This window comes from Barbus barbus, assembly GCF_936440315.1.
Source record: "Barbus barbus genome assembly, chromosome: 30".
Classification (NCBI taxonomy): domain Eukaryota; kingdom Metazoa; phylum Chordata; class Actinopteri; order Cypriniformes; family Cyprinidae; genus Barbus; species Barbus barbus.
This window is the reverse complement of record NC_136758.1, coordinates 3458869-3474965: the sequence shown is the minus strand read 5'-3', so window position 1 is coordinate 3474965 and position 16097 is coordinate 3458869. Positions and strand designations below refer to the sequence as shown.

The 16097-nt window shown below is 39.2% G+C and overlaps 2 protein-coding genes across 5 annotated transcripts in view; both read left to right on the top strand.

The window, feature by feature from the left end:
- The window catches only part of LOC306850137 (polypeptide N-acetylgalactosaminyltransferase 16-like), a 47667-nt gene extending 39301 nt beyond the window's left edge, over positions 1-8366 (top strand). The window contains exons 11-16 of the mRNA XM_079385593.1: positions 54-180; positions 257-349; positions 1836-1919; positions 2031-2154; positions 4059-4175; positions 7362-8366. Coding sequence (XP_079241719.1) covers positions 54-180; positions 257-349; positions 1836-1919; positions 2031-2154; positions 4059-4175; positions 7362-7505 — 689 coding nt within the window. The 3' untranslated portion in view covers positions 7506-8366. The remainder of the gene's footprint in view (positions 1-53; positions 181-256; positions 350-1835; positions 1920-2030; positions 2155-4058; positions 4176-7361) is intronic.
- Positions 8367-13390: 5024 nt separating this feature from the next.
- The window catches only part of LOC306850860 (protein numb homolog), a 57764-nt gene continuing 55057 nt past the window's right edge, over positions 13391-16097 (top strand). For all 4 annotated transcript variants that reach the window (XM_079386797.1, XM_079386796.1, XM_079386798.1 and 1 more), the window contains exon 1: positions 13391-13566. The gene's annotated coding sequence lies outside the window, so the exon portion shown is untranslated. The remainder of the gene's footprint in view (positions 13567-16097) is intronic.

Below are 16097 nucleotides of genomic sequence, written 5' to 3'. Positions count from 1 at the left end.
CTCTGTGTTTCCTTCCACGCATGAATGTAATTCTGTCTGTTGTGATGCTGTAGAGCTGTCCTTCAGAGTGTGGATGTGTGGCGGCAGTCTTGAGATCCTGCCCTGCAGTCGCGTGGGCCACGTCTTCCGGAAACGCCATCCTTATGACTTCCCAGAGGGCAACGCACTCACCTACATCAAGTAAATTGGCCTTTATGTAACTTTTAATCATGTGTTTTGCATTACTGTGTACGAATGAAAGGCTGTTATTCTGCAGGAACACACGGAGAGCTGCTGAGGTCTGGATGGATGAGTATAAACAGTTTTACTACGCCGCAAGACCATCAGCGCAGGGCAAGGCCTTCGGGAGGTCAGACGTCTCTAAAACCTTATGTAGATCTGGTTATGGTGACCTTCAGTACTTCAGTACTTCACTTTCTATCTTCAATGGAACACTAAAGGAGATGTTTATAAGAATGCTCACGCAGCTGCAACAGACTGTCAAGCTTCATAAAAGTACTTGAAGTATACATTCAGTCTCGGCTTGTCAAGAAGCATCAGGCTAGGTTTGAAATCAAACAGCTAATAACAAGATATTTACTCTATATTCATCTATTTATATTACACAGTTTATACATAAAAAGCTCATATATTTAATATGACACATATTAGGTCAGTCATACATAAATGAAGCAGGTCAGATTTCTGTGATAGTACTAATAAACCGAATGTGTTTTAACTACATAATATATTTATCATCAATAAATCTAATTTCAGTCTCTTACACTTTAATTGAATATTGCTTGCTCCACAGCTAGTCAACCATGTTCATACTATTTTACTGAATAAACTTCTCACAGATTTATGCTGATTCTCAGCAATTTAAAATAAAATGCATTTTGAAAATATGGTTGTTTAACTGAAACCAAATAGATGCAAATAATTAATCATAAATTATGCCATGATTTTTTGAGTCTGGCCTGTTTCATTTATGTATTACTGAAAAAAATGTATTTTAATCATGTTTATTATTTTGTTAATATTAAAACTATGTAGTGCTGTCAAACGATTATTCGCGATCAATCAATTTATACAATATATCTGTATGTACTGTGTATATTTATGTATATATAAATACATGGATGCGGATCGTTTGACGGTACTAAAACTGTAATAATGTAATGGATGGATATTTTATATGCAATTCAAATACATATTTATTTTTTTGACTGGATACATTTCAGTATTTTTCTCACAATATTCCATGATCATTACAATATAGGAGTGTGGACTCGTTTATGGTTGTTTTTGGAGCTTGTCGGGCCCTGGTCACAGTCTGCTGTCATTATATGGACCCTGGGCCACAAAACAAAAGGGTCAATTTTTCGAAATTGAGATTTATACATAATCTGAAATCTGAATAAATAAGCTTTCCATTGACGTATGGTTTGTTAGGATAAAACAATATTTGGCTGAGATGCAACTATTTGAAAATCTGCAATCTGAGGGTGCAAAACAATCAAAATATAGAGAAAATCACCTTTAAAGTTGTCCAAATAAAGTTCTTAGCAATGCATATTACTAATCAAAAATTAAGTTTTGATATATTTACAGTAGGAAATTTACAAAATATCTTCATGGAACATGATCTTTACTTAATATCCTAATGATTTTTGGCATAAAAGAAAAATCTGTCATTTTGACCCATGCAATGTATTTTTGGCTATTGCTACAAATATACCCCAGCGACTTAAGACTGGTTTTGTGCTCCAGGGTCAAATATAGAAAACTAAACATCTCTTGCTTTCATTTTTGGATGAACTGTTGCTTTAACCCGCTTCTGTCTCTCTGTACAGTATTGCAGATCGGCTTGCTTTAAGACGGAAGTTGAACTGTAACTCTTTCCGCTGGTATCTTGAGAATGTTTATCCTGAACTCAAGTGAGTCACGTTCACTGAACTGTGTTTCTGGCCAGACACACCTGGACTTTGTGTTTAACTCTCTCAAGTCCGTTCTGAACTTGTTTTGTCCTTCTTGCTTGTGTTTGTCAGAATCCCCGAGCAGGAAGCGGCGTACAGTCTCCTGAAGCAGGGCGGCCTGTGTCTGGAGAGTCACGGCACAGACAGTCTGGGTTTGGGCGAGTGTAAGACCACACCGAGCATCCCTGCCTCACAGGTGTGTGTGATAACTGACTGAATGTAGCATTTACACTGGCTCCAGTAATTAAACTGCAGTTAAACTGGGTAGTGTGGTGCACATGTGATATAACATCAGGAACATCGTAAACCAAGAGACAGCTAGAGAAGGCCACTGGAATAGTCTCGGACAGCAACTGGCCGATTACAATAGCAGCAAAAAGAGCAGCAAGACCAGGGAGATAGAGAGGACCAAACAAGGCACCATAACGCTAAGCTCAGATAATTGTTGGCTGCTAACTCTGAAGCAGACCAAGTGCCAGGCAGGGAGAACCAGTGGCCGGACTCACAGGAACAAGTCAGGACAGGAACTCTAACACAAAAAGGCAAGACAGGACAAGGCTCCACAGGAACACAATTACTCAAAAGCAGGCAGGGAGGTAAATGAGACAAGAGAACTGATAAAGACTGAAATAACAAAATAAAGAAATAAATTACCAATTTAACCAACACAGCTAACTTAAAGAATATCAAACAAAAAGGATCAGGACTAGAAGACTTGGAAAATTATTAAAATAAAAGCAAAGGCAAAAACAGACAAGAATGCAAAACATTGAGCAAGACAAGAACAGGGAACTACAAAGGACTAGACTAGACTAGACTAGACAAGACAAGGCCAATCAGACAGGGAGACAGAAACACACTCAGCCACATCCACAGGCAGAGACAAAGACAGTGACAGAAGGGATGAGAATTACAACGAACCAGCAAAGACAATAAATAGGGAGGAAAGGACACAAGGAACAGGTGAAAGCAATTACACTAACAAGGACTCAACAAGGGCTAACAAGAGGGTGTGGTAAGGATGAAACAAGGAGGAGGGGCTAGAGAAGCACATAGCTGACGAAAACAAAGCCATGTGCTAACACAAGACAACAAACACAAGACAACAAACACAGACAAACAGAGTGTCAGGGCCGAACCCTGACATACTGTGTGTGTGTGTGTGTGTGTGTGTGTGTATATATATATATATATTGTGGCGGGAGGAGCAAGCGACAGACACAGTGGGCGTGGCGTCAAGCCTCGGAGAGGTTTTTTATTAAACAAAATATTAAAATAAAGTGTCCAAAGGGGGAAAAGTGTCCAAAATAAACAGGGATCTGGTGTCCTCGTCGTGCTGCGGGGCTAGTGAAGGAGGGCAGTGTTCAGAAGGGAAGGGTCCAGGGAAAGGGCGGAGTCCGGTGGCCGCACGCGCTCCCCTCCTGGTCCGGGGCGCGAGGGGCGGCGGCTTCTGCTCGCGGCTTCTGCTCGCGGCTTCGTCCTCAGCTGGCCGCGGCACTTCTGGGGGACTCTACGGCCCGGCATCCTGGCCCGTCAGCCGTATCAGGAGTGCGGCGTCATCTGGACTGTGGGTCCGGCGGCTCGCGTCTCTGGCGGCGGCAGGAAATCCCTCAACGCTCCCTTCCTGGACCCACGAGGACACCAGCGTGCATGCACGGGGGAAGAGACCGGTCTCCCGAGGAGAGGCGCGCTCGGCATTTAAACGGCGGCGGTGATGAGGCTCTATTCACATCAGGTGCGCCTCATCACACGCCGCCAGCCCTGCGTGTTCAGCGCCCCTCCTCTCTCACACACCCACTCCCGTCGGGAGCCTGGTGAAGGGCGGCGAATACGGGACGTGGTGGTGATGATGGACAGGGGGGAGGCAGCCGACTCGTCACAATATATATGTGTGTGTGTGTGTGTATATAGTTTTGGAATGAGGAGAAAAGTAAATAACTGTTATCAACTCCTTCATGCCAAATGAACAACTAAAACTGCAAATTAATATTTAGCTACTTTGAGTGTGATTGCTGTACAAACTGTGATTTGCTACATATATCCAGCAGCTCTCTACACCTGCATTACTCACTCAATCATTTGTCTGTCCTGTTTTCTCAGAAGTGGACTCTGATTGAACCACAGATCCGTCAGCATGACCTGTGTCTGGCCATCACAGCTTTCACTGCAGGGTCAAAGGTCAGACTGGAGCCCTGCAACATCAAAGAGTCCAGACAGGTGGGTGTATGTGTAACTGACACACAGGCTATTAGAGTTTCCATGAGCTACTGAGAATCAATCACATGCTGCTTTCAGAAGACTATTAAACTCTATTCTGACAGCACTCATTGTCTTTGTGGAAGTAATGTAAATTTCATAAAGTGATATTCTGTTGCCATTTGAGGTGGAATGGTGAGTGTTGTCCTTCTCTCATTCTCTCAGTGATAATAGCTGCTGTCGATCTGAAACGCAGCAGACATGCTTACAGGCACAAACACGTATCTTCCCATAAGCCCACTGCATATGGTTCCACTCACAAACTTAGCTGGCTTAGCTGGACTGGCTTTTCTTCTCTATATTTCATCAGTCTGACCTCTGCATCTGTCCACTCATTCATACTCGACGCATTCATGATTATCAGAACATCCCTCACAATCAGATCCGTTTCCATAGAGAGAAGATCAGCTGCTGCTCTTCATATGACAAGACCATTAGGAGATGTCTATAAACACAAAGACACACATACACACACACACACACACACACATACACACACACACACACACACACACACACACACACACACGAACACATACTCGCGCACGTGCGCATGCACACACGCGCACACACACGCGCACACACATACTCGCGCACGTGCGCACACACACACACGAACACACACACACGTATATACATTCATTGAGAGAAACATTAACTGAAATAAAAAAAAAACTTTAATCTTCTTTAATTTCAGCTAGTTGACAAGGCAACATTTAACTTTATATACTAAAATAACTAAAACTAAAATTTAAAAAAATACAAAAAAATGTTTTTTAAATACTAATGAAAATGACAAACACACACTCACAAAAATGTCAACTAAAAATTGTAATTAAAACAGAAAATATAAAAATTTATGAACTGATGCATGCTTAATGTCCATTGCAACACGCCACATTATTTTCATGTTTGCATATTTTTTGTCAAATGTTACCTGTACAATACCTGTACAAAGCTAAAGTAAAGTAAAGTAAAGTCGTGACGTATTGTCAAGTATGGTGACACATACTCGAAATTGGTGCTCTGCGTTTAACCCATCCAAGTGCACACACACAGCAGTGAGTAGTGAACAAATGCACACACACACACACACACACACACACACACACACACACACACACACACACCGTGAACACACACTCGGAGCAGTGGGCAGCCATGCTGCGTTGCCCGGGGAGCAGTTGGGGGTTCGGTGTCTTGCTCAAGGGCACCTCAGTCGTGGTATTGAGGGTGGAGAGAGCACTGGACATTCACTCCCCCCACCTACAATCCCTGCCGGCCGGGGACTCGAACCCACAACCTTTCGATTACGAGTCCGACTCTCTAACCATTAGGCCACGACTTCCCCCTAATGTCATGTAGTGACAGGAAGGAGATGCGATCATTTCGTTTGGAATTAAAAGGAATTGAGATCATTCAAAATAATAACAAAACAATAATAGTATGTCAGTGATACTGAAATAAGACTGGCTCACAGTAGTGAGGAGCTGAATATGGAGAGTGTCTACAGTCAGTTATAAGCACACATTTCAGTTAAACTGCTGCCCTATGTAGGCATTAGTTCAGAAAATGACTCACTATATTGTTTGGAACAGAGCTGTTTGGCATTGAGATCATTGCTCTCCTGAATGAAACCTGCCTCGCTTCCAGCAAACATACACACACACACACACACACACACACACACACACACGCACACACAGGATATTAGAGTATATGTCAAGCCTTCTGAATCCAGACTCACTGACCTCACTCTAAAGCAGTTACATGCTATGAGACATGCCCTTGGCTACAACATTCTGCTGCTTTCATTTCATTATAAGGCTGCTTTCTGTTCAGAATATTGTTTCTCTGGTGGTTTCTTTACATTTGACATTTTACAGTCACTCGATTTTTTGCAACATTTGTCAATGTTTGGAATGAAGCAGTTATTTTGCATTTTGCATTTTTATTCCAGTTCCAGTCAATATCATTTTTTTTAAAATTATTATTATTATCATTGATATACTATTTTAGTTAAGAGTGCTCCTCAAAACATATACATCATAACAGGAGTTCTGACCTTTGTCACAAAAATTCTGTTTCATTTCCCTTTTCCCATCACATATTTTAGTATTCATCATAAATTATATATAATTTGAAAGCGTAAACCCTCAACATTCATCCTGTGAAACCCATTTTGAAATTAGACATTGCGTTACCATGGAAATTGAGAGACAAGTTTATACATTTGTGACCGAAAAATGCATCCAAAAAAATTCAGTGGAGTTTGGATGGCACCCGGTGGCTATTTGTGGTATAATGCCTAAACATTTTTTATTTTTTTTATTTAGACACATAGCTTTAATTTTATATAAATTTTGGACTAAAACCTATTTTTTTTAAATATTTATTTTATATAAAATAAAATAGTAGTACAGTACATTTTCTTTACAGTAAATATAACTTATAACTTTTTTTATACATTAATTTTTTTAAATGATTTCACTTCTGCTGATTGTCTGAAAGAGCCCAACCTTAGGTCTGTATTCAAAAGCGTTCATGAATTATAACAATTTATGTATGAATAGTGCAATTTCATGTCTATGTTCGAAAAGGGGGGGGGGGGGGGACAGTTAAGAGGCTTAAAAATGTTTATGCAGTATTATTAATTTTTATTTTATGAATCTTAGTTTATATAGTTTGTTAATTTAGTATTTAAACCTACACTAAATGAAATGAGACATGCTTTGGCAGCTAATAGAAATAATTTTTTAAATTGTTAACATTTATTTTTATTTCAAGTAAGGAAATTATTTTGTTGTTTCAGTTTTAGTTAATGGTAATAACTGTAGTTGAACAAATTCACTCTTTAAACTCTTTTCAGAGATGCCTCAAATTCTGATAGCAAGGTTGCAAAAATGGCAAACAACATACAAAACAAATGTAAAGTGAAATGCATAATATTTAGTTTGACCTTCTCAGACAACCGTTATAAGGGGTTTATGTTTTCTTTCACTGATAATTTCATGAACAAGAAGAAGAGCAGCGATTCTTGCACCTTATTCTGCAATTTTATTTGTGGGATGTTTGTCTACAGCAATTGCACGTGTTATTTCTACAAATGTAAACCCGTCTTCACTTTTTTTCTCCATCCCTCTGTAGAAATGGAAGCCCCGAGGTCCAGCGCTGCAGCACATGATCAGCGGCTTGTGTCTGGATAGCCAGCCTCCTTCAGGCCCGCCGCTCGTCGCACAGTGCCGTCCCCAGGTGACCAGCCAATCCTGGGAGCCGCAGCTGGTCACCTGACTCTGAGAGCTGGCAGGGAAGGCGAGGAAAGGGGAGGAGTTTAGTCAGGTTGCTGCGCTCAAGGTGCTGTAGGAGCCAGAGGAAAACATTTGCACACTGTTTTAGTTGAAGGTGCTGCTCTCAAACCAATCGAACATGACCCTGTCCAAAACATCTGACCTCATATCCTTAGCGTGGAATAGCTGGAGAGGGAGAAGCGACATTTTGCCTGCCAAATTGAAGCCTGAACACATTTTCCGACAAGCTCACACGGCATGGTTTTGTCAGTTGACAGGAGTGCTTTGTTGAATGTTGTGTTAAGGACTCAAAAAAAAAAAAGACATATGTATATAAATGCCTTTTACTACCTTTCTGACCCATAACCTGTATATTCCCTCATTCCCACTGAGAGATGAAGGTCTGAGTGGTTTCCAGGTGATTTGTTCAGTATTAGATTGGGATGAAGTGAGATGAGCCTGCATATACGGTGGTAACGGTCAGCTCTAAGATGACAGTCAAAGATTAGCTGTAGCGCACTGGCTTACTTGAAGATGACGATAAGAAGTACAGAAACAGCTCCAGAAAGATCCACTGAACCCACGGCTGTCATCACAATGAAATAACCTAATGTTTTATCAAAAAGCATCGAGATGTCACATTAAATGAGGTGTAAAGCGCTTTTAATGAGCTATTATTCTGCATGGTACTGCACATCGGCACAGTGAAACGGCATCTGCAAACATGTCAAGCCCAAAGACTGTTTTTCCTCTGTCTTATTCGTTTGCCTTTTGAAACTTTCTATTTACTTGAAGCAAAACCATTTTTCATTTTGAACATGTGCTAGGAAGCAGTTATGTTGTTTGAAAAATAAAGACTACCACCAAACAAACAGAAAAAAAGACAACAATCCAAGAAATCTTGAGTCTGTCTTTGTGTGCTACAGTAAAACAGTCACAAAGAGTCTTTTCACAGATTAAAAACAGAATGCAGTGATGCAGGGATAGACATTTAAAACATTACATTTGTAAAATATAATACAGTGTATGAATGAAATGTAACAAATGTATTTGTAGTTTTGTGTAATAGTCATTCAGTATTATGAGTTTATACAGTCTATGGCTTCTGGGTCCCCTGAACAGCAAATTGACTCGGGACCCCTCAGCAGAAATCCTGTTCAGGCCCCTTCTCCCTCGCCGGGTTTATCAAATATGATTCTGCACTAATTTGATTTAATATTTATTGTTTTTAGTTACAGGTTTATGTAGCAAGTTAGAATCTTTAAAATGACCAAATACAACCCGAATTCCAGAAATGTTGGGATGTTTTTTAAATTTTAATAAAATGAAAACTAAAAGACTTTCAAATCACATGAGCCAATATTTTATTCACAATAGAACATAGAGCACATAGCAAATGTTTAAACTGAGAAAGTTGACACTTTTATCCACTAAATGAGCACATTTCAAATTTGATGCCTGCTACAGGTCTCAAAAAAGATGGCACGGGGGCAACAAAGGGCTGAAAAAGCAAGACATTCAGCTGGGAGAACATCTAGCAACTAATTAAGTTAATTGACATCAGGTCTGTAACATGATTAGCTATAAAAGTGACATCTTAGAGAGGCAGAGTCTCTCAGAAGTAAAGATGGGCAGAGGCTCTCCAATCTGTGAAAGTGCTTAAAAAGATTGTGGAATACGTTTAAAAAAAATGTTCCTCAACATCAAATTGCAAAGGCTTTGCAAATCTCATCATCTACAGTGCATAACATCATCAAAAGTTTCAGAGAAACTGGAGATATCTCTGTGCATAAGGGACAAGGCCGAAGACCTTTGCTGGATGCATGTAGTCTTCGGGGCTATCAGACGACACTGCATCACTCATCGGCATGATTCTGTCATTGACATTACTAAATGGGCCCAGGAATACTTCCAGAAACCACTGTCGGTAAACACAATCTGCCGTGCCATCTGCAGATGCCAACTAAAGCTCTATCATGCAAAAAGGAAGCTATATGTGAACATGGTCCAGAAGCACTGTCGTCTCCTGTGGGCCAAGGCTCATTTAAAATGGACTGTTTCAAAAGTGTTCTATGGTCAGGTGAGTCCAAATTTTACATTCTTGTTGGAAATCATGGACGCCATGTCCTCTGGGCTAAAGAGGAGGGAGACCTTCCAGCTTGTTATCAGCGATCAGTTCAAAAGCCAGCATCTCTGATGGTATGGGGGTGCATAAGTGCATACGGTATGGGCAGCTTGCATGTTTTGGAAGGCACTATGAATGCTGAAAGGTATAAAAATGTTTTAGAGCAACATATGCTCCCCTCCAGATGATGTCTATTTCAGCAGGACAATGCAAAACCACATACTGCAGCTATTACAACGGCATGGCTTCGTAATAGAAGAGTCTGGGTGCTGAATTGGCCTGCCTGCAGCTCAGCTCTTTCACCTATAGAGAACACTTGGTGCATCATTAAACGAAAAATATGTCAAAGAAGACCACAAACTCTTCAGCAGCTGGAAACCTATATCAGGCAAGAACGGGACCGTATTCCAACACCAAAACTCATAACCTCGATGCCCAGGCATCTTCAAACTGTTTTGAAAAGAAGAGTAGATGCTACACCATGGTAAATATGCCCTCGTCCAAACTATTTTGAGATCCGTAGCAGGCATCAAATTTGAAATGAGCTCATTTTGTGCATAAAATTGTAAAATTTCTCGGTTTAAACATTTGTTATGTTATCTATGTTCTATTGTGAATAAAATAATGGCTCGTGATTTAAAAGTCTTTTAGTTTTCATTTTATTCAAAAAAAAAAAAAAAAAAAAAAGTCCCAACATTTCTGGAATTCGGGTTGTATATTTTTGTCTTGTTGTGTAAAAGTATGGTATTTGTGGTAAAAAGCTGTTGGAGTTACAAATAGGCAGAAAAATGTACATGATAATAAACAGCTGGCTGATTTTTCTATTTGTTTGCATGACATGGTTAGAATCAGTTAATGTCATTTATCAAGTTGGGAGTCCGAATTAGAGATAATCAACATATTTTTAATGAAACCATCAATTAAAAATATCATTATATTATTATTATTATATATTAAATGTATTATTATATTATTAAATAATATGGGATCTCCTTTCAGAATTCTCCTTTCATTTCCCCCCCAGTATTTTTTAAATGATCATTTTAATGACAGTAAATGTATTAAACATATAAATTATTTTATGTATCAGAATAAACAGTAAATAGTACAAACTTAGGAAACACTAATAATGGTAATAAAATTAATTCATTTTAATTGATCAAACTTTAGTAAAATTTGATTTCTAGAATAATTTTAATTTCAAAAGCATAATCACTTAATACAACAGAAGAAAAATTGTGTTTGTTATAAAACAAAAACATTTCTTAACAAGTAATGCAGATTGATTTACAATTGCCACAACCTGCATTATTCATTGAACACATGTTTTTCAGTGAGTAACAATGAAAACGATCTACATAAAAAGGTTAAGGTAGTCAGAGTGTGCCTTTTACTTTGCAGAAGCAAGCGTTTTCAATAGCAACAACGTGCTGGATCACTAATGATCTTTGTGGCAGCTTTACTGCAGATTATTTATTTAATATATCAAGTGTTAATGTGAAAAGGGCAGTAGTGAAAGTATTGGCCTAATATGTTGTTAGGATATAGCATACTTCAAACTGTATACTGCATAATTGACGTTAGTATGCTGTAATGCTGCGGTTTGCTCAGCAGCCACCAAGTGTCAGGCCTTCATCACAAATACACATTACACTCCGTTACAGCAACAGATTCAGATTTCATGATCAGACGTTTAGAATAGATAACAAACGCTTTTGGAGCCTGCCCTGAAAGCAGAAAGCAAGACACACGTTTAAAATGTGTATAAACACTTTCACTGAAAGTAAAATCAGCCAATTCACAAATATGTTCAAGGAAATAGTTTCAGATAGCCTAGCCTACCAATAACATAACATCTCTATCAGAAAGAATATTTCTCTGTTTGTATTCATGTATTTATGCTTCTTCTCTGTGACTTCTATTCTAGTCAGTAAACAGTCTCCCTACAGTGAGTCAACATGTTGATGGTCTGGTATTTAAGGTCAACACTAAGGGCATCGTGACCTATGGCTCAAATGTGCCTCGCCAGCAGCTCACTATCGCATGCTTGAACATACAGTATGTGACCGATATCACACAGACAAATTAGTACTGTGCTCCTTATAGCTCCTCATTTCATAAACGACTGAAGGCAGCGTATGAGCTCAGTCTCATGACGAGGGCAGTGACAGGTGAGATAAACTTGTCTTTGCAGCACAACAGGCTTGACAGCTTTGTAGAGCTGCGAGAGCATTCCATGCATTCCTCAGTGAGCCATGCCATGCCTTCTGAAGACCAGAGATATCCGGAAGAGCTGCTATGTTATATTGCACATCTTCTTTTAAAAGAGCCGCAATCGACTTCTGTGAGTTGCTGATTCAAAACTTCATACTGGTCTTCTACAAGAACATTTGCTGTTGTGCAGCCATAGGGATGCGCGATACGTGGGACTGTAGAAGTACATTTTAATTATCTGTTTGATTCGGCTGATATTGGAAGCAGATGACATATGGACTCATCTTCAGTTCAGATATGAATTTTCTATGTCAGGATACCGAAGTGTTAAACATCTTCTGAACTCCTGCATGTTCTAATGTTTTGATGCTTGGTTTTGAAACATAGTGTTCTGGAATGGAGCTTTACTGTGAACACTCTTGAAAAAAATAAGATTTATATGTCAGCCAGCATGTTAGAAATTGGCCATAACAAATTATTGTTCAAATACAATAAATGTTTCAAAACCTGAAAAATGCTTTGAAACTGAAATAAGGGATGGTTGTGAAAAAGTCAAGTAATTCAATAATTTATTATTAATATTATAAAATATATTTTAACTAAAATTAAAATGCTAAAAAAGCTTAAAATCGAAAAAATGGTTATTTCCCTCAATAACTATTGTTTAGTATATATTGAAGAACACAATTTCCCCTCAGATATCTTTTTTTTTATTTTATTATTTTTGAAAAACAAAACATAACCTCTGGAATCACAAAATAAAATTTAAATAAATTAAAACATACATTTTTTAAAGTATTGTTTAAAATGCTTGCTGTTTTTATCACTTCATTCATATTCATGGCGAATCTTCTCCTGTTCATTAAGGTTGTAGAAATTGTCACCATAGGGATTCATCATAAGACTATTTTTTTTAGAGCTATACTGTCTGCCTTGTAATATGCTTAACTGTACTTTTGTACACACACACACACACACACACACACACACACATGTTGGGTTTCCATGTTTTATGGGGACATCCCATAGGCGTAATGGTTTTTATACTGTACAATCTGTATGTGCTATTGCCCTACACCAACCCTACACCTAAACTTAGCCCTCACAGGAAACATGCTGCATTTTTAGATTTTCAAAAAACTTTATGCTGTATGATTTATAAGCTTGTTTCCTCATGGGGACCAAAAAATGTCCCCACAAGATTAAGATTTACTGGTATTACTATCCTTGTGGGGACATTTGGTCCCCAGGACGTGATGAATACCAGGTGCACACACACACACACACACACACACACACACACACACACACACACACACACACACACACATATATATGTGTTTGTGTGTGTACATATACACATAATTTATATGCATATAAATCTATTCAATTATCTGTGTCTCTCGCTCTATATTAATTGGCTGGTGTTGTGAATGCTCCTCCCAGACAGATTGTGGATGTTGTGAATAATTAATGAGCGCTCGTGTCAGACTGTGACCCCGCCCAGCGCAGATCAGCGGCGGACGGCTGCTTGAACCCGGCGAACAGTCACTCAGGAGCGGGACACACACACACACACACACAGCCCGCTGAAGAGCTGCAGCGGGATCCAGCCATATCTTAGGGAATATAATATTTTATTTTCCTGATCGTGTAAATCTCCGCATCTCTCTGATCGGGTTCACTCACTTCATCTGTGGATATCTGAGCCGCCGCCGCTGAACAGGTGAGTCGGTTCACCTTTACCTTTCCATCTGAACGAGACGCCGATGAGGATGACGATCGGGTTCATGATTTTACAAACATAATAGTAATAATTATTATAACGACGGTTGATGATGTTGTTGTTAGCCAGCTAACGAGCTAACTGACTGTTTGACTTTGAGTTCATAACGTAGCATCCGGCTAAGTCAGCTGCTAACCAGAACCTAGCGAGATAACATGTCTCAAACGGATGTTTTGTGTGAGGTAAACAGTTTGCTGACTCTCGTGTGTTTCGTGTCCAGGGTTACGCTTTGGTTAAGCGGTTTGTTGGCTCGGGCAGTTTTCTGAAGAGTTGCTAGCTCAGCTAGCCGGTTAGCAGCTCACCTGCCACTGGTTCACAACACTCAAACACTAAATACTCCACAACACTGTCGTGTATTCTGTTATTATGAACAGCAGACTGCAGGAATGTCTTTACGTTAGGAGTTCACGACTGGGCTATTGACATGTACCAAGCTGTAATTTCTTCTGCACAAGCTGCTTGTTCATGATTAGTGCTGCTGATGTTAAAGCTGGAGTTACTCATCTTAGAGTGACACAAATCAGAAACTTAATGTCATTTTATGACTTTGTAATCCTCAGTTTGCTGCTACACCACAGCATCCCAGTGACTCTAAACAAGCAGTGTTTGCAGGTGTCACACTCCAGAATGATGGTCTGATTAGTGATGATTATATCTACAACAAATTAGTCGCGTATATCTCCTACCAGCATCATGGGTCAGCCTGTCATTAACCCTGACATATGAAACAGAAGATTTAAGTTTTTGCTTACACTTTACTTGAAGGGGTAAGACTGACATGACACGTGTCATGAATATGAAGTTTTTTTTATGCATGTTTATGACAACTGTCATTCGCTCAGTTATGTCATTTTTAATGCAAAGATGACATTGTTTGAGATGTCTTTGTTATGGGCTAGGGGTAAGGGTAGGGTTAGGTCAAATAATGTCATCTTCATATTCATGTCATGTCATGATTATGAAGGTGTCATGTCAGTCTTATGCACACCCCTTCAAGTAAAGTGTTTTCTTTTTTCACTGTTTATCGAATCTTTATATATATGTATGTGTATGTAGTTTGTTATTGAAACATCAGGCTTTTATGGCTTATATAGTAAGATGCTCTAAGAATATGTTGGAAAAAACACCTCAGTTTTATTCAGAGGCACAAACTGACCACAAATATGCAATTTGGTGCAGATGCTGACATTTTAGTAATCTAAATCAGTGAGATCTTTATAACAGTATTAAATAATGTAAATATTGGTCGTATCTCCAATAGTATGTCTCCGTCAGTAGAATGATATTCAAATGCTTAGTTTAACGATCAAAAGATGTAATGCAATGAAGTTGCATGATGTGTGGTTGTAGTGATGGTCTCTGCCTTCATCTGCTTGGAGAATATTTGAACGATTATGCACTTTCTTATAACGTAATATGCTGAATGTAACTTATTTCCACGTTAAAGTTCTGCCATAGCTCAAATTTTTAATAGATGAATCTGCTGGAATGCCAACCCACCAGTGTTGGATTTCCATTGAAAACAAGCAGGTTTTGCTGTACCAAGTTCACCTAGACTGGCATGAGGGTTTGGCTTTTCTTAAAAGTGTGATGACAATCGGAAACGAGTGCATCCAGTTGATGAGTCATCAGAATGGGAGTCGCTGTCAAACTACTCACTTATGAAGGGGTTTCTTGCGGGATGAAGTCATTTTCTTATAGTGCTAGGCTTTGCCAAGATAGAAATCAAGAGGCTGCTCTTATCTGTTTACTCAGCTACCTTTGGTTCCAGCTCAGCGGTTAATCATTATCACGTCCAAAACTCTGTACCCTGACCGGTCTGGTACATTCGGGTTATGTTTTGATATGATTGTGCTCAAGGTTGTACAGTTTTGCATGTGTAACCCTAATAAAATAAGACTGTGCAACTCATTTATTTAGTTATAAGGCTTTTTGAAGAAGGCCGTACACCGTTCTCTCTGTTGTGGATGATTAGGTCTTCCGTCCATTCCTGTAATTTATGAGGACTGCGTTTGCTCCATTTCAGATTCTCTGTTTTATAGGCACGTGTAAAGAGAGTGTGACGTGAGATATTACTGCTGTTTCTGCACATGGACCTTGGCCTGGTATGTTTCCAGTTCTCTAACTTAGTGCTGACATCACTTTCAATGACAGCACATTCATAAAATGTTATTTGGGAATCCAGCCATACCCCTTTTTCACCAAAATGGTGCTGGTGCCAGAGATCTGCCAATCTCCTAAAGAAACAGCTCACTTCAACTTTTGAGTAGTATAATTCAGTGTATTTGAAGTAAAAAAGTTATATAAAATCAGGATGAAACAGATGAAACTGTGACAGAAAGGAAAAGAAATAATGTTGGTTTGAACCATCGGAGGTAGATGTGAATGTGAGCAGTCAATTGTAAGAAAGGGTGGCGTTTAAGTGAACTAAATGATTGTCTGGTGTACGTCACAGGAGAGAAATCTGCCAT